We start from the raw sequence: 18,950 nt of genomic DNA, 5'->3' as shown, positions 1-18,950 counted from the left end.
TGTTTGTGAAACTACAAGTCCCAGCATACCCTTCCAGCAATTAGCTGCTATATATTGGCAAAGCATGCTGGGACTTGTAGTTTCACAACACCTGAAGTGTCGCAGATTAGCCAAAACTGACCTAGGCCATAGTAGAAATCATAACAGAGAAAAGGTGAAATATATATGTGCTAGTTTTATACACACAAAATAAAACTATGCTGTTTGCATGCACTATTTTAAAGCAAATGAAAGAAAAGTAACTTAGTATCAGAGAACTACATATTGCAGCGCTATTTATTATGCTTTTTCACATATACGTAGGTGCATACTCACCCTGAAGATGCAGTTTGCTTTCTGTGCTCTGCAACAGCACTGAACTGACTGAATCCAGATTATCATAACTGCTACACCCCAATGGTCCAGTACGAGTTTCAGTGACCTGCAGACAGAGATGTGAAATGGTTTTAAGATCAGTGAACCATAGATGCTTTCCTTTTCCTTTTACTTCATTTAATTTCTCATTTAAATGTGATATCAGTAATTAAAAAATTCCCCAGTTAATGATCTGCAAACACATTTGTAGAAGTCAGCAGAAAACTTGAGTAAGTAGATTAGAAAAAAAACGTATAAAATACATGTGATTGGCTGAGCTTTGTAAGAGGACGCTACTGATTGGCTGCCGCCTATTAAATAGCCGGACTCATCTGATATTGAATCAGTTTGTGTCATGTACTCTTGGATTATAGCAGTCATGTACTCTTGGAAGCAGTCCATCAGTTTAATAGGGTTTAGGGTTTTCTTTTTCTCCCATTGGATTATGTTGAACCAAGACTGGTTGAAGAGGTTAGGTAAGTATTTATTATGGGCGCAACAAATATTTTTTTTTAATGGTGGCAACAACAAATTAATAATTAGGGGTACAGTATATATTTAGGCAATTATGGTCACAGCATATATATTTATAAAATGACGGGCAGAGTATATATTTATGAAATTGTGACTATTGAATATATTTGAGATTATGTGCACATTGGATATTTATTTGGGGTCAGGGTCACATTAGATATTTATTCAAGATTTAATTCTTAAGGTGTCAACACTTGTAGCGCACACTTATTTGTAGTAAGCACTGCCATCCATATGCATACTGGCCCTTGCCGTAGAAGCACAGGCATGCAAGAACACTTATGCAACAAGTGCTTGCACTATATTTGTACTGTAACAACAGCTAAGGGTACCAGGAGGGGCCCAGTGCTACTCAGCAAAGGACCAGTACTCTCTAGGTATGGATGCCTGATCTTTTTTTGCCCAACTACTAGAAGACTGGGCCAGATGCTGAGTAGGCTGGGCTGATAGGGAATCTCATTGAAGTGGTAAAACCAGATGTTGCCCAAAGGCAATCATTTATTAAAAAAATATAAACCTTGGAATGATTACTTTGAAAAAGGTGGTAATATTATATGAAATAATATTAAACATGCAATAAAAGAATAGTTCACCTATTTATTGTGGAAATAAACATGATTATGACTACTTTGTGTTCTATGTGTTTCACACAGAGTAGTGAGGAATAAATACTTTCATGCCTAAGGAAAAATACATGACTGCATTCATTTATTAGAATTGACACTTCTTCTGAAGACAGGAAATACTACTTTGAAAACAGCACCAAATGGTCAAGATCAGTAAGGACAAAATTATAAAGTCACAATAGAAAAATGAGTTACCTGCTAAAATTATGCTAACACTCAAGATGCATTTGCAGACGTAGCCGACAAAGGTGTCTGCTCATTAACAAGTGACAATTGTATCACTGACTGTTCCGCGTCATCTGTTATCACAGTGGAATATAAACAGTGGCCTGCTCTGCAATAGTTGGTAAAGAGCAGAACTGTCTGGCGATTTTAACCCTGGCTCCATTCATCAATGTTAATGGAGAAATGGCAAGAAATGGACGGTTGATATGAAAACCCTGTAAAACTTAGCCTCATATTAAGCTATGATGTGCCCATTGTCAAGCTATAGTAAAGAAAAAAAAATGAAATGCTAATAATAAAAGGTAATCACTCCTCCAAGCCTAGAGCTGGTGGTTCCCACTCATAAAATAAAATGGCAGCGTTTATTCTCATTAAATAGTAGAGATGAGCGGGCTCGGATATCTGAAATCCGAGCCCACCCGAACGTTGCCGATCCGAGCCGGATCCGATACAGATCCGGGTATTCCCGCCAATTGCAAAACTGAAACCGAGGCTCTGAGTCATAATCCCGCTGTCAGCTCTCGCGATACTCGTATTCTATAAATTCCCCACTAGCCGCCGCCATCTTCACTCGGGCATTGATCAGGGTAGAGGGAGGTTGTGTTAGGTGGTCCTCTGTCCTGCTATATCTCGTGCTGTGCTGTGCTGTGCTGTGCTGTTCAGTTCTGTGCTGTGCTGTGTTCTGCTCAGTCCAGTGGTGCTGTGTCCTGTGCTCTGTCCTTCTGAGTTCAGTGGTGCTGCTGGGTCCTGTGCTGTGTCCTGTTCAATCCAGTGGTGCTGTGTCCTGTGCTCTGTCCTTCTAAGGGCATTGTTATTTCCCCATTATTCCCAAGTTATAAAACATGTAAAAAATAATTATAAAAAAAAGAAATTAAAAAAAAATATCCAAAAACAATCCTGCAGTATAAGTCCATTGGTACTGCAATATTACAAAGTTCACTGAGTCTGCAGTATAAGTCCATTGGTACTGCAATATTACAAAGTTCACTGATTCAGCAGTATAAGTCCAGTGGTACTGCTATATTACAAAGTTCCCTGATTCAGCAGTATAAGTCCAGTGGTACTGCTATATTACAAAGTTCACTGATTCTGCAGTATAAGTCCAGTGGTACTGCAATATTACAAAGTTCACTGATTCTGCAGTATAAGTCCATTGGTACTGCTATATTACAAAGTTCACTGATTCTGCAGTATAAGTCCATTGGTACTGCTATATTACAAAGTTCACTGATTCAGCAGTATAAGTCCAGTGGTACTGCTATATTACAAAGTTCCCTGATTCAGCAGTATAAGTCCAGTGGTACTGCAATATTACAAAGTTCACTGATTCTGCAGTATAAGTCCATTGGTACTGCAATATTACAAAGTTCACTGATTCAGCAGTATAAGTCCAGTGGTACTGCTATATTACAAAGTTCACTGATTCAGCAGTATAAGTCCAGTGGTACTGCAATATTACTGCAGGCAGCTGTGCAGCTGAATTCAGACCATTTGAAGGCGGAGGTATTGTGGCCCCGGTACCAAATTGTGTACCGGGACCACTGCACTATGCAGTCCAGAAAGCTACCTCGGTGAAACGTTTTGGACTAAAAACAAAATTGTGAGGTGTGAGGTGTTCAGAATAGACTGGGAATTAGTGGAAATGATTGTTATTGAATGTTATTGAGGTTAATAATAGCGTAGGAGTGAAAATAAACCAAAAAAACTTGATTTTAACACTTTTTATGTTTTTGTCAAAATAAATCCGGATCCAAAACCTTAAATCCGAACCAAAACCTTTCGTCAGGTGTTTTGCGAAACAAATTCCGAACCCAAAACCTCAAGCAAATCCGAATCCAAAACACAAAACACGAGACACCAAAAGTGGCCGGTGCACATCCCTATTAAATAGCAATTTAGATAAAGGGACAAATAGCTTTTTACTGTGGTGGCCCAAGCACAATTACCTTAATGGCTCCTGTTGATATTTGAATTTCATGGAGTTTCCTCATGGTTCCATCTCTGTCTATGAAGTAAGATGATGCCAAATGATGCAAAGACTCAACACTCTGGTTTCCATTTCCGGCGTGACGATCCAAACGACTCTTGTCCATGTACATTGTCAGCGCCTCCTCGCCTGCAGAGATTCACAAACAGTGATTGTGTTGTAAGGGTGACACACAATTTTACTGCATTGGGCAGCATAAATAATGGCAATAATTTTATCTTATTTATAAACCAACACAAGGTTTACAATCAGATTATAATAAGTAGTAAATATTATCATCTTGTTCTTTACTATTGTACCAACAGATAATACATTAATTTAAATCAGTGATACTTTGATAAGTTGTCCCCAAATCCAGGAGTCTAGGATCATCTTCTCTGCCCAGCTCACTACAAACTTGCTTTTGTATTTAATGGAAACAATAGTTATTATTGGTAGTATGACATGACACAATTATTTCAAAGCTAGATACAAAATATGTCTTTTATTTTTGTGGACTATAAAAATGAGCTTATAGAAAATAAGTCGTTCTATTTTTGCCAGCTACAAATTGGCTATCGGTGATGCTATATTGTGATGATTGAATAATGACTTCTTATGTCTTCCCATGAATTGTGTGTTTTACCCAAATGTCTACTCAGAAATCCCACTAAAATATTTTTTGCTTACCATTATTATCAGCTTATACCTGATTCATGCATACTATGACAAGAATCCCATAATTTAGGGGGAAAAAGAAGCTGAAATTAGTGAAAGGTGGGCTCCTAACGTGACAACTCTTCCCAATCTCTGCTTTTCCAGATGGACCACAGTTCATAAAAGGAGGGTCAGAGTGCTTTTCTGAGGACAGGTGCAAAAACTGCAATGTGGGCATACATCTATTAATGTGGAAGTGGCTAAATTGGCATATTTAAGAAAATAAATTAATTCTGGTTCATAAATGAAGCTCGTTGTCCCACAGTATATTTCTGTGCATTAGTAGTTAATTCACATTTTAAGCTAATAATTTCAAGCAGTGGAAAATTTGTGGCATATAAGGTACTAAATCAATTCAACCCTAAAAAAGAACTTTGAATGATTTTTTTTGAGCATTTTATTAAATTGGTACAGTGTTGTGGTTGCTGCAGTACACCCCAGCAAATCGTCATTGTGTTCAAGTATAGATATAAACCGTCTGACTGCGGCCCATATTCAGCAAGGAACACATTGCAGCAATGGACATTAATCTCTGCAGGAAAATGAATGTTTACCACATGTCTTACATGTCGTATTACTGCCATTCACAGCTGGTCAACTGAGTTAATTTCTTTCAGTTTTTGAAATCTCAGGAGGTGACTGTCAGCTTGTGACTGTTGTTAGCTTTGAAAGAAGAAGGCGTCAGGATCAGCCATCCAACCTGCAAGGTACACAGGTGCAATATTCCTTCTGGTTAGGTTTCATCTACTAAACCCCCAGGGAAGGTGCGATGTCAGAGGGACCTATGTTGGTTTCTGTTAGTCTTAGACCAAAAAGATTTATATTTCTGATTGTGAACACCATATGCTGTATAAAACAATCACACGTTGCAGGAAAATTAAATGTGACTGTTGGATAGCTATTGGAAAGGGTACAGATAGGGAGCGCTTTATAACATGTTATAAATTTGGTGGTACTCGTTATACTGATGATAGCTGTTCCAACAACTTATATAGCAACAAAAGAATTCAGAACAGTACAAGTCCGACATTAATCAAATGTAAACTTACTATAAAACAGATTGTCTCGATCTGCCTGCAGCATACTGCTTTGCCTGGCAGCTCCTGCCTCCTGGACTATCAGACTTTGTTATTTGTGTTCATTTTATGTGTTAACAGCAGTACTTCTGATCACCAGAGGTGCTGCAACTGTGCCTGCCTATTGTGCTTTAAAAGTTAACCTTCCTGTTCACTAATTATTCCTTGCACCTGGGTGTGTCCTTCTTATACTTGTCTCTCCCAGCATTCATTGCTGGTTATTGTTGTCCCATCATGTTGTTCCTTTCCTCTGCTGTGCTTTTGGTTTTATGCTGCCTGGATCTCTCCATATTACCACTCACCTTTATCAGCCATCTACTCTGTATTTATTCCTGCATATTCCTGTATATTCAGTATTCAGCAATAAACTTCGTGTGTTTCCACCTCATTCCTGGCTCCTGAGCTGCACTTGTATTTCAACCGTGACAGTATAACCAGCCCAAAGAAAAAACAGTTTAGGAGTCGTGTGGAAGATATTTTCTGGGACCTTTTTCTGCAATTCTTTTTTCATTTGTTTTTGCAACATGTCTGTTTCACCAATCTTGGAATTGCCACTGCTACAGACCTTACAGATGGACATTATTTTGCTACGTTCTCAGCTTGCTAGATTTTCCACTTTACTTGTGGACCCTCTCAGGAGACTGTCTGATTATGTCTCTCCTAATACAGAAGCTGTTGGTCTGTTTCAATCCACCTTTACTGCTGCTGAACCTGTGCAAACAGCACCTCCTAATTGTGCTTCTACAGATTTTCTGTTTAGTAAGAACTATGGGGTAACTAATTCCCAGTTCACAGGTGGTCAACGCCCCCATCTGACCGAAGAGGAGCGATGGCGCAGAATAACAAACAAGTTGTGTCTCTACTGTGCCAGCAATGCACACTTCTTACAGGACTGTCCTATCCGTAGACCACGACATCCTATGCAGCAGCCTTCAGTGTGCTCCTCTCCAGACCCTTTGTCTATACTTCACCTTCTGTTGCTATATTACAACCTGATCTGTTCCCTGGGATGGAGCCTAATCCGCCAGCTCCAGTTGCTACCTGTCCTGTGGTGCCAGCTCCAGTTGCCACCTGTCCTGTGGTGCCAGCTCCAGTTGCCACCTGTCCTGTGGTGCCAGCTCCAGCCGCCTGTCCTGAGGCGCCAGCTTCAGGCGCCTGTCCAGAGGCGCCAGCTCCAGGCGCCTGTCCTGAGACGCCAGCTCCAGGCGCCTGTCCTGAGGCGCCAGCTCCAGCCGCCTGTCCTGAGGCGTCAACAACCTCTGCTCCTGTTCCGAGGTGCCAGCCTCTGTCTCCTGTTCCGAGGTGCCAGCCTCTGTCTCCTGTTCTGAGGTGCCAGCCTCTGTCTCCTGTTCCGAGGTGCCAGCCTCTGTCTCCTGTTCCGAGGTGCCAGCCTCTGTCTCCTGCTCCGAGGTGCCAGCCTCTGTCTCCTGTTCCGAGGTGCCAGCCTCTGTCTCCTGTCCCGATGTGCCAGCCTCTGTCTCCTGTCCCGAGGTGCCAGCCTCTGTCTCCTGTTCCAAGGTGCCAGCCTCTGTCTCCTGCTCCGAGGTGCCAGCCTCTGTCTCCTGCTCTGAGGTGCCAGCCTCTGTCTCCTGTTCTGAGGTGCCAGCCTCTGTCTCCTGTTCCGAGGTGCCAGCATCTGCCTCCTGCTCCGAGGTGCCAGCCTCTGCCTCCAGCCCTGAGGTCCCAGCCTCTGCCTTCAGCCCGGAGGTCCCAGCTTCTGCCTCCAGCCCTGAGGTCCCAGCTTCTGCCTCTAGCCCTGAGGTCCCAGCTTCTGCCTCCAGCCCTGAGGTCCCAGCTTCTGCCTCCAGCCCTGAGGTCCTAGCTTCTGCCTACAGCCCTGAGGTCCTAGCCTCTGCCTCCAGCCCTGAGGTCCCAGCCTCTGCCTCCAGCCCTGAGGTCCCAGCTTCTGCCTCCAGCCCTGAGGTCCCAGCTTCTGCCTCCAGCCCTGAGGTCCCAGCTTCTGCCTACAGCCCTGAGGTCCCAGCCTCTGCCTCCAGCCCTGAGGTCCCAGCCTCTGCCTCCAGCTCTGAGGTGTCATCATCTGCCTCCAGCTTTGAGTCTGCTGCCACTGTGTCCAGTCCTGAGTCTGCTGCCACTGTGTCCGGTCCTGAGTCTGCTGTCACTGTGTCCGATCCTGAGTCTGCTGCTAATTTGTTTGGTCCTGAGTCTGCTGCCATGGTGTCCAGTCCGGAGTCTCCTGCTGCTGCCTCTGCACCCGAGTCTCCTGCCACCGTGCTACCCAGTTCCAAGTCTTCAGCCGATGTCTCCAGTTCCGAGCCTTCAGCCGCTGTCTCCAGTTCCGAGTCTTCAGCCGCTGTCTCCAGTTCCGAGTCTTCAGCCGCTGTCTCCAGTTCCGAGTCTTCACCCGCTGTCTCTCTTCCTGAGCTACAGCCTGCTCCAGAGGGGGCGCTGCCCTTAAAGCCTGCTCCAGAGGGGGCACTGCCCTTAAAGCCTGCTCCAGAGGGGGTCCTGTCCCTCCAATCTGCTCCAGAAGAGTTGCCTGTCTATGCGGTTCAGCCCGAGTTGCCTGTCTATGCGGTTCAGCCCCGAGTTGCCTGTCCATGCGGTTCAGCCCGAGTTGCCTGTCTATGCGGTTCAGCCCGAGTTGCCTGTCCATGCGGTTCAGGCCGAGTTGCCTGTCCATGCGGTTCAGCCTGAGTTGCCTGTCCATGCGGTTCAGCCCGAGTTGCCTGTCCATGCGCTACAGCCCGAGTTGCCTGTCCATGCGGTTCAGCCCGAGTTGCCACTCTATGCAGTTCAGCCCGAGTTACCACTTGGTGCTGTCTGCTCTGAGGCTTCTCACAGGGCTGTCCACTCCGTGGCTTCTCACAGGGCTGTCCACTCCGTGGCTTCTCACAGCGCTGTCCCCTCCATGGCTTCTCACAACGCTGTCCCCTCTGTGGCTTCTCACAGCGCTGTCCCCTCAGTGGCTTCTCACAGCGCTGTCCCCTCATTGGCTTCTCACAGCGCTGTCCCCTCCGAGGCTTCTCACAGCACTGTCCCCTCCAAGTCTGCCGCCCAGTACAGGCCTGCTGCCAAGTCTGCCGCCCAGTCCGGGCCTGCTGCCAAGTCTGCCGCCCAGTCCGGGCCTGCTGCCAAGTCTGCCACCCAGTCCGGGCCTGCTGCCAAGTCTGCCGCCCAGTCAGGGTCTGCTGCCAAGTCTGTCGCCCAGTCCGGGCCTGCTGCCAAGTCTGCCGCCCAGTCCGGGCCTGCTGCCAAGTTTTCTGCCAAGTCCGAACCGTCACCTTTCTTTGAGGGGCATCCTTCCCAATTTAATGCCCTTATGAGGTTTTTTGCTTTACAGATTCCCTCCGTACCAAGCCTTGTTAGTAGCCCTAAGAGACAGGTACTATTCCTAATATCCCATTTTAGGGGAGAGGCTTTGGAATTGGCAAACCCATTTATTGAGACAGATCATCCCATCTTGTCAGACTTACAATCCTTTACTGAGGCAGTAATCAGCAAGTTTGCAACACCTCTCGCTATGCCATCTTGCGGGGCCTCTGCATTGTCAACAATACCACCTATCTCTCCTAGCCAAGAGATACCATTGTGCTCCTCCCAGTTGGCTCAGGTCCCAATTCCAAGGAAGTCCCGTAAGAGGGGAGGACGTAAAAAGAAAGGAGGTTCTGCAGTGCTTCAGCTTCCATCTGGCAATGGTCTCCTTTGCCTCTCCATCCATGGACGAGGACTTTTCTGCCGGGCCCCCAATTCTGGACTATGATTCTGATGAATTCAGACATTTTTGGTAATTGGGGGGTCTGAAATCCGCCCTTAAGGGAGGGGGTACTCTCACGATCTGCCTGCAGCATACTGCTTTGCCTGGCAGCTCCTGCCTCCTGGACTATCAGACTTTATTATTTGTGTTCATTTTATGTGTTAGCAGCAGTACCTCTGATCACCAGAGGTGCTGCAACTGTGCCTGCCTATTGTGCTTTAAGAGTTAACCTTCCTGTTCACTAATTATTCCTTGCACCTGGGTGTGTCCTTCTTATACTTGTCTCTCCCAGCATTCATTGCTGGTTATTGTTGTCCCATCCTATTGTTCCTTTCCTCTGCTGTGCTTTTGGTTTTATGCTGCCTGGATCTCTCCATATTACCACTTACCTTCATCAGCCATCTACCCGGTATTTATTCCTGCATATTCCTGTATATTCAGTATTCAGCAATAAACTTCGTGTGTTTCCACCTCATTCCTGAGCTGCACTTGTATTTCAACCGTGACACAGATACACAAGATCTCCAACCCTCCTGCTATCAATTCCGAATACAGTTAATGCCAGCATTTCACATTTACGTCACATAGTATAGCGACATTGGGACTTCTGTATTTAAAACGGCAATGTAAGGTCCTGGCAACTGTACAATGTAATCTACGGGTTAGGGGGGATGGGTACGGTATCCTGATGATTGGGATACCGACACCGACTACACCTACAAAAAAACCACGAAGTCTCAAATCTCAAAATAATTAAAATGTACACTTACCTTCTCACCGACAGAGGACCTTACCAAAACAACTGCTATGCGACTGGTGCATAATCCAAAAATGCTGGATGCCGGCGGTTTATTTTACGACAGCAACATTAGATGCTGCCTCAGTCTAACCCTGACCCTAACCCTAACCCCTAATGTTAACATACCTGTTTAAATGTACATGTCGTTGTCTTCAGTGACGTTACAATAAAGGGGCGGCATCCAGCATCTTCAGCACCAGTCGCATTGCAGTATTTTCGTTAATGTCCTCCATCGGTGAGAAAGTAAGTGTACATTTTAATTATGTTGTGATTTAAGTCTTCATGTTTTTTTTTGTCAGTGTCGGCATCCCAAGCATCGGGGTACCGATTACCACTGGGTTAGGGTTACAGTTAGGATTAGAGCCGGAATAACGTACCCCACCTTATCAATTGATTAACACAAATCTTTAAGCATTAAACATTAAAAATTTTGGATAACTTTTGTGTGCACTGTCATTCAAACTTATCTTGAGTTCTAATGTTTTTGCAATTTCAATATCTTAGGTCTATTCTACTCTCATTTCTATTTAAGTAATCTGTTAATTCTATTGGGAACTTTAAAACTTCATGGTGCAAAGAGACAGTGTCAGCAGATTGTTAGACTAAATTGTAAATGTAGTATAAAGCTTGTGCAAATTACTAGCTTAACATGTATTTAACTTTTTAATATGAAGGAATGTGATGCTTTGCACAATTTATTTAAAATCTGAAAGAGCAAGATCATGGCATATTTTATAACATGTGAGCTGGAAAAGCATAGAATTAAATAATTGTTGTATAAAAATTCCACATACACTTTTGCATAGGACAGCAGTATATTAAAGAGGCTATTTCCTTAACTTTTGCCATGCTTGCAATATATATGTATAACATATGTGCTGAAGAAGCAAATAAGACATTAAAAACACAGTAAAGGTAATTTTCAAAGCTGCAAAATGCCATTTTCCTCCTTTTGTGATGTTATGCATCTATTTTTGGGTAATTGTTACTGTTTATACAGATAAGCATATGGCTTCATCTGACTGCAACATTGCAAAATGTTGCTGAGTTGGGCAGGTTGGAGTGTCATGCTGAATGTTGGCTAACAACAGTCATGCTCCTTGTAATGTGCCCACATGCAAAAACAAAATTTTGCTGTGTGGGTCAAGACATTTAATAAGTAGCTTAAAGTTTAGACAGCAACTGTCTACAAAAATTACAATTTTATAAATGTCTTTTTTGAGGAGATTAAGTTATAGATAGTAGTAATTCCTGGTCCACTGATACTGATCCATTTGCTGCAGAGTCCCCCCAAACAGTACTATCCTATGGGGCCTATTGATGGCATATTAGCTCAAGTGTCCCTTTCCTCTAATGACTTTAGTTGGGCATAATCAGGATCCAATAATCAACATTTTGGGATATTAAAAGTAAACATTGGAATTAATCAAGCCGTTAATCTAGAGTGATATTAGGTTGAATCCTTTTTACCATGTCCATCTTTATGTTACCCGCAATCCCACAAATGGCTATTGAAAACCACTTGGGTCAAAGGTGCTTCCCAATAGTGGAAAGTGGGTGTGCAAGACACTGAAGTAGGTGCATTTACACAAATTTAAATATATTGTGCACCTGTATATTTTAAACCTTAATAATGTATAATAATGTATAATTCATGACTGTAAGGTAAAATCAGGCTTTAGTAAAATCATGCTTTAGTAAAATTGACACAATTTTCCATTTCTAGCTATGTGACCCCTGCAGCCGTGGGGCTACAGCAAAATAATGACACCCATGGACTCCAACAAACTTTTATCTGAGTCTCCCAGAAGTCCAGGTTATTGGGGGAATGAGAAAACGGAGGATGAAGGAGAGAACTAGAGGAGCCAATGGCAGCATTCAGGAGAGGGGAAGACATAAACAGTAGCTGTCTGGGAGAGGAAGGGGAGCAGCCATCTTGGGAGAGAGTGGAGCAGCTTCTGCGTAGCTGTAGAAGAGCAGACACGCTAGTCAGAGTCCAGCCAGTGAGGACGGTTGGAGAGACTTGGTGAGCCTGAACCCTCTGGATTTTGTGAGAGTGTCCAGTGTGGGGGGGGGGAACTTTTTACAAGAGAACTGTGGCTCTGAACCGCCGGGTAAGCTCTGTAGAGATCTAATATTGTGGGCATAAAAAGCTAGTCCATAGCTGGAGAGGGAGTCTCCTGGTCTCAGAACCTCATGTAAGCAGAGAGGACTGCAAGAAAGAGGAATTTTGGTCCCAGTGGATTGCTGCTGCAGCTTGCCCAGAGTGCTGCCTCCATGGTGACAGACAAGTGTAATCATCAATTTAAACACATATGCATATTCTCTAAAGAGCTTTGAGAAAGTAATTTCCCATTATTCCTGAGTTGGACTATAACAGACTAACTTAACTGCATCATATAAAGACACTGACAAGTTTTTTTTAAATGCTACCTCATTTCAATGATAAGTGAGAAAGAAATCAGTGCAGCTACACTCCAAAGACATAATGATAGGGTAATTGGCATTTGGCAAAAGTCACTCTAGTGTGTGTCTGTGTGGGCAGTAGGAGTGCAGTGGGGGGAAAGGAATGGGTACAAAGTACAGGGGCCCGGGCCTCCACTGGAGCGAAGAAGTTTTTGGGGGATTTTTTGCATTTTTTTTATTACTATTTTTTCTTTCAGTGGGTGGTGTGCGCACCCATGCAGGGTGAGTGGTTAAGGGGAGGGAGGGAGCAGACAGCAGCCCCCAGTCATTAGTGTGTGACATCACATGCTGGTCAACAGCCGAGAAGCTCTAAATCTCGAACAATTAGGTAATCTTGTGAGACCAACTGCTTTCCTGCTCACTTTGCAGGATGTTTCCACTCTGATGGATGTCAGAAGCACAAGTACAGCATAGGTAAGTACACTGGGCTGGGGATGTCATAATGGGTCTGGTGGGTGGCGTGATGTTTTTGGGGGGTGGCGTGATGTGTGTAGGGCATGGTGTGATGTGGCTGAGGATGGAGTGATAAATGTAATGTTTTATTATAATGTATGTATTTTTATAAGTCGTGATTTGGGGCTGGTGTGATGTAATGTGACTGGGGTGGCGTGATGTATACTTGCTAGGGGGTGGCAAAATGTGGCTGGGGGGGCATGATGTGGCTGGGGAGGGCGTCATAAATGTAATGTTTTATTATAATGTATGTATTATATAATATGTAACGTGACTTGGGGGTGGCGTGATGTGTAATGTGGCTGGGGGGTGTGATATGGTTGAGGGGTGGCGTTGATGTGGCTCGGCAGTAGCGTGATGCGTGATGTGGCTAGAGAGGGCATGATGTGGCTGTGGGGTGGCGTGATGTTGCTGTGAGGTGACTTGATGTGTCTGGGGTAAATGTGATAATATGTAATATTTTATTATAATGTATGTATTATATACTGCATGATCTGTGTTATGTACTGTGTTCATTTATTGCATTTTCCAACAGGCCCCAGCAATCCAGGATCCATACAAGAATCCAGTTCCAGGTTGTGAAAGCTGCAATAACAGGAAAGTGAGAGCAACACTGTTTTAATGCCTAATGTTCTGTCTAAAGAAGTGCAGCCATACCCCAATGTTGACCACGACCCCAACACTATAACACTATGTGGTCACACCCCTTCGATGGAACCGTCGATGGGCGGCGGCACACTTCCCTCTTCCTACTCACCTATGGAGGGGGATGGCCCAAAAAGTTGCTGTACAAAGGCTCTAAATTCCTCTTGGGGCAGGGGCTATAGATTGTAAGCTACCCTGGGGTGGGGACTAATGTGAATAATTAAATATTCTCTGTAATGTTAGCATAATATCTATGCACTATAAAAATAAACTGTTATTAAATAAAATAAATAAATACCACTTTTTAGGTCCATTGAGCATCTTTAGAACATAATTGTTCACCCTGCATTCCATGAGGTCTTGTCCTGATTTTGTGGAATGATTCCACAAATGCTGGTGCAGCAGCGCAGAAAATGGCAAATTATGCTACAGCATGAAAGAGCTTAGCACTGCGCCTGAGACGCATTTTTTGTCATAAATGACTCCTAGTGCTTTCATATTGCCTCAATACACCAATTATCCATAAAACATTTAAATAGAAAACACAATTATGGAATGTATGAGAAATTCCATGAAAGTATGAACATCAGGTCTAAAAATATAGAAGCAACACAGATACAAGATTGTGTCCTTATTAATCAGTTGAAGTGCTATATTTTGCTAACAGAGGAAAATAATATTGATTTGTGTACAGTACTTCATATCATGGCTCTTTTAACCACCAGTGTTCCTTGAAATAAAAAATATATATGGGCAGACTTTTACACTTCAATATGAGGTTTATTATAATGGAAATTAGGTGATTTGGCAGCCATAAATTATTTTCTTTGCACGATATGATTAGATAAAATCATACAATAGTAAAAGGGATTCCGTTACCAAACAAAATGTACACAAGTTTTATTTTACATTCAAAATTTGAGATATCACCTTGAAATTATGTTTTATATTTAGGTTTATAAATGCAAACTCAAATTTTACAAGAGACAGCCTGAAGATTTTTTTTTTAGGTTGCAATTTGTGGCTGGTAACAGAATCACCGTATGCTGATAATACAAGTCATGAAAAGGGTATGGTTCATGGAAGTGGTTAAAGAGCTGTATGGAGCTCATTACTAGATGAGCAGAAATGAACAATGCCAAAGAAGTCTACCCCGTTGGCATAAAAAAAAATCAAAATGTTAAAATCCTATTTGCTAGTAGGGAACAGATTGATGAAAACAGTGCAGTATTGAATGAAAGATGGGAAGACATATCTTCACACATATCAAATTCACTGTCTTAAGCCAGTTTGTAAAGGATTAGTAAAATACAGACCATATTCCTCACCCCTTGCTGTAAAACTACACTCATCTCAGGACAAACCTAATGAAACTATGGATGTACGAGGAGTACAGAAAGAAAAAAAATCGGAAAACATTTGCTTTGATTGAGCGTGCAGGCATCTGTTAGAAAGTTTGAAGCTCAGGTGCTTACAGTGAATTAATTTAATTCCTTAGAAAATAATTGAGATGTTCACTGACCACTGTGAATTGGTTTTGGAACTTGATTAACTTTGTGGTTTGGTTTTGGTTTTGGATCCCCATTTTTTTTCTAATATCCCTATTTTTTTCTAAAATCACATAATTTTTCTTTTTTCCCTACATTATTATTAACCTCAATAACACTCATTTCAAGTCATTTGCAGTCAATTTTTACCACTTCCAGGCCACAATATTATTTTCATACACTTTCAAACAAAGACTACAGCGACCTGACTGGATGTTAAGCGACAGAGCAATGACACAAACACATGGCAGTTCATAGCACATCTAGGAAACATTGCCACACAGTAGTGGCAGAAACAAAAAAGTGGTGCAAGATGGAGTTGTCCTTAGATCATGAAATCAGTTATGGTTCATTTGATCGCCCCACCCATTCCTTGGATAACTGTAGTCATTCTACAGCTAATACATGGCGATGAGCGCTGACCCCCCGGGATGCGTGCTTTTATCAGAGCAAGACCAATCCAGGGTGCCAGACAATGCCCTAAAAAGAGCCATTGTAATTCACAGCAAAAAGAAAGTTAATCACTGAGCTTAGAATCAGCCCCAATTCCCAAAACATTATAAGATAGTTAGGTACCTTTGACGTAAAGTGCAGATTACAAACACTTTGTGCAATACTGATGAAACAGCAGCAAAGTGCAAGGTTTGAGTAATACATATACACGTCTATTTAGACATCCATGCTTATATTACTTCTGCAAGCAACGTTATTCTTTGTTAATAAAACTGTTGTCTTTATACCATTCAAAAAAATTTAGAATAATCCTCCACCATTCTTTGGATGTTGATAGTTGATAGTAGGATCAGGTGGCGTTACAGCAGAGGTGTTACTAATTCTGGTCAATTCTTTTACAGTAGACTTTACAATGCAGCGTCGCTTTAAATTTAATCGCCGAAGATGCTAAACTCGCGGGTGTTGAAGAACCCGCATGTTAATACATTTACCCCCAGATGTCAAAATGCTGTGCTGAGTCATCTGCATCATCAATGGGTGTCTAAGATTGTTGCAAAGCTCACAATCTTCTATAGCACATGTAGGTAAAATTGGCACACAGCAGTAGCTGAAAGGAAAAGTGGTGCAAGATGGAATTGTCCTTGGGCCCTCCTACCCACCCTTATGTTGGATCTTAAAAAGGACATGTACACTTTAACAAACCAAGCACTTCAGCGACAAGGAGTGCCAATTTTGAGGCTGATGCGCTTGGTTTGTTTGGGCCCCCACAAAAAAAGCTAACAATGGGCTTAAGGCACCTAAGGTAACAGTGCTGTTAATGAACTCTACTGTGGAAAGATGTTGTTGTCATAATCCTCAGCCTCATCCTCACCCTCATCAGTTTGTACATCATCCTCACACATTATTAATTCATCACCGCTGGAATCCACCATTACAGAAGTCTCAGTATTTTGATGTAATTGGCAGGAAAGGCCTTCCTAGTGGAAATTGAAATTCATTTTTATGAACATCATCTTTTCCACATTTTTAAGAAGTAGCCTCCTAGGCTGATCACTGACAAGGTTCCCGGCTGTGCTGAAAACTCTTTCCACATAAACAATGGAGTGTGGGCAGCTTAGGCAGCGCAAAGCGAGTTGGTACATGGGTCTCCAAATTCCCTTTTTTTCCTCCCAGTATGTAAAAGGGACTGTCTGATGTGTCAATTTCTATGCTGTCGCTAAAATAATCCTCCACCATTCTTTGGGTGTTGATAGTAGGATCAGGTGGAGTTACAGCAGAGGTGTCACGTTTTTTGGTCAATTCTTTTAGACCAGACCAGGGGGTAAATGTATCATAGTGCGGGTTGTACAAGTCGCCGGAAATCGGCGAGATGACAGCTTACATTTAAAGCGGCGCTGCCTTGTAAAGGGTGCTCCGGTTTCCTCCCACACTCCAAAAACATACTGGTAGGTTATTTGGCTGCTATCAAAATTGACCCTTGTCTCTCCCTCTCTGTCTGTGTCTGTGTCTGTGTGTGAGTGTGTCTATATTAAGAAATTTAGACTGTAAGCTCCAATGGGGTAGGGACTGATGTGAATGATTTCTCTGTACAGCGCTGTGGAATTAGTGGTGCTATATAAATAAATGATGATGATGATGATGAGGAAGAGTGCCAGCCCTATTATTTCTATTTCATCAATGACAATTAGCAATGGAGCTCTCCCATTTGTGTGTTAGCTATATAACACCGTACAATATGACTGCAGATTTAGACCAAGACTGCCAGCCCTATTATTTCTATTTCAGCAATGACAATTAGCAATGGACCAACGGAGCTCTCCTCTTTGTGTGTGAGCTAGATAAAACATTAAAATGTGACTGCAGATTTAGACCAAGACTGCCAGCCCTATTACTTTTATTTCACCAATGACAATTAGCAATGGAGCTCTCCTCTTTGTGTGTAAGCTATATAACACAGTACAATGTGGCTGCAGATTTAGAAGACTAAGACTGTCAGCCCTATTATTTCTATTTCAGCAATGACAATTAGCAATGGAACAATGGAGCTCTTCTGAATGTCACTGGAGACTTTGAAGAACACTGCTACCCTTCCTCTTTCTTTTCTAGCTATAACGCTGTCCGACTGCACTAGAGCCTGCCAAGAACCATGCTACCCCTTCTGTGTCCCTCTGTGAAATGGCGCTGGATCGCCAAGGAGGGCAGAATCCTAAATTCGTGAGATCTGACGACGTAACAATGACGTTTTGCCTCGTTTTCAATTCTGAGGGCACGCGGAAGTACGGAGCCGGCTCGACTCCATACTCGGTTCTGCTAAGTTCGGGTGTGTTCGGTTCTCGGAGAACCGAGCCTGAGCATCTCTAGAAAATAAGACACAGGAGGAAGTATGTTTATTTTCCCAAAAAGAGAGGAAAAATGTTGAGTGGATGAAACTGTAGTGTTGAAATTGTTGTAACAGCCCAAAATTGATAACAGGGAACGTTATTATTAGAGATGTGTGCTGACCCTTGTGCTTTCATTTCGAAATCGGTGTCAGTTCTAAACCAACTTTGTATTATGGCTTTGCTACAATCTTTGTTAAACACACGTGAAAAGATCTGGTTTTGGATCTATATTTAAGTAAAAATTATGAAAAAATAGGTAAAATAATGCCTATAGTACAATTTAGAGAATTAACATTCATTTCCAGTAATTTCCAATCTATTTTCTAAGGATCCCTTCACAACTGTCCCAATTTTCACTAATTTTTGCCAAAGTCTGCAGCGAGCTAACTTAATGAAGGATTTTTTATTTTGCCATAATTGCATTTGCTTTCTCTTTTTCAATTAAAAAATAATGAACTGCATAGTGTTGATATCTCTCTTTCATTGCACCTTCTTTCAGACTTACTATTACTGATATTGAATGAATAAATAAATAACCACATGGACACCAATGTAAATTTGGCAAAAGTTCACAGTATTTATTTAAACAAAAATGGTGGCAATGAGAGCAATGCGAGTCAGCTAACAACTAATAGCAAAACCAAACAGTGGAAGGTCAGATCGCTATTATACCATTGGACCCAGGATATAATCCTTTAAGATGTTATGGCTTCCTAGTAACTGTAATAAGCTTTAACAATCAGCAGGAGAGGTCTTCATCTACAGTAGCCACCTTTCCCATAGAGTTGGACACACTCATAGATACTCAGATGACCCCAGGACTTAACTCAACGTAGCAAAAGCTTATAAGCAGGAACTGGTTGCACGGAAATAGGAGAAATGGGGCCAAGTGCTTGCCCCCCATGATTCCACTCAAGAGGCAGCAATAATTTAATTACAGTGGTGTGCCCGAGCTGCCTCTCACTAGTCAGGACACAGCAGCAGTGTAGT

General features: G+C 42.6%; 1 protein-coding gene across 2 annotated transcripts in view; it reads right to left on the bottom strand.

The window, feature by feature from the left end:
• Positions 1–18,950, bottom strand: part of BRINP1 (BMP/retinoic acid inducible neural specific 1) — a 236,140-nt gene that overhangs the window by 68,577 nt on the left and 148,613 nt on the right. For both annotated transcript variants that reach the window (XM_075184697.1, XM_075184698.1), the window contains exons 4-5: positions 3,686–3,855; positions 316–421 (exon numbers count right to left, since the gene is read on the bottom strand). In XM_075184697.1, coding sequence (XP_075040798.1) covers positions 316–421; positions 3,686–3,855 — 276 coding nt within the window. The remainder of the gene's footprint in view (positions 1–315; positions 422–3,685; positions 3,856–18,950) is intronic.

The sequence above is a fragment of the Mixophyes fleayi genome, chromosome 9 (assembly GCF_038048845.1).
Source record: "Mixophyes fleayi isolate aMixFle1 chromosome 9, aMixFle1.hap1, whole genome shotgun sequence".
Classification (NCBI taxonomy): Eukaryota; Metazoa; Chordata; class Amphibia; order Anura; family Limnodynastidae; genus Mixophyes; species Mixophyes fleayi.
The sequence above is the reverse complement of the archived record's forward strand: the minus strand, read 5'-3'. Positions and strand labels throughout refer to the sequence as shown.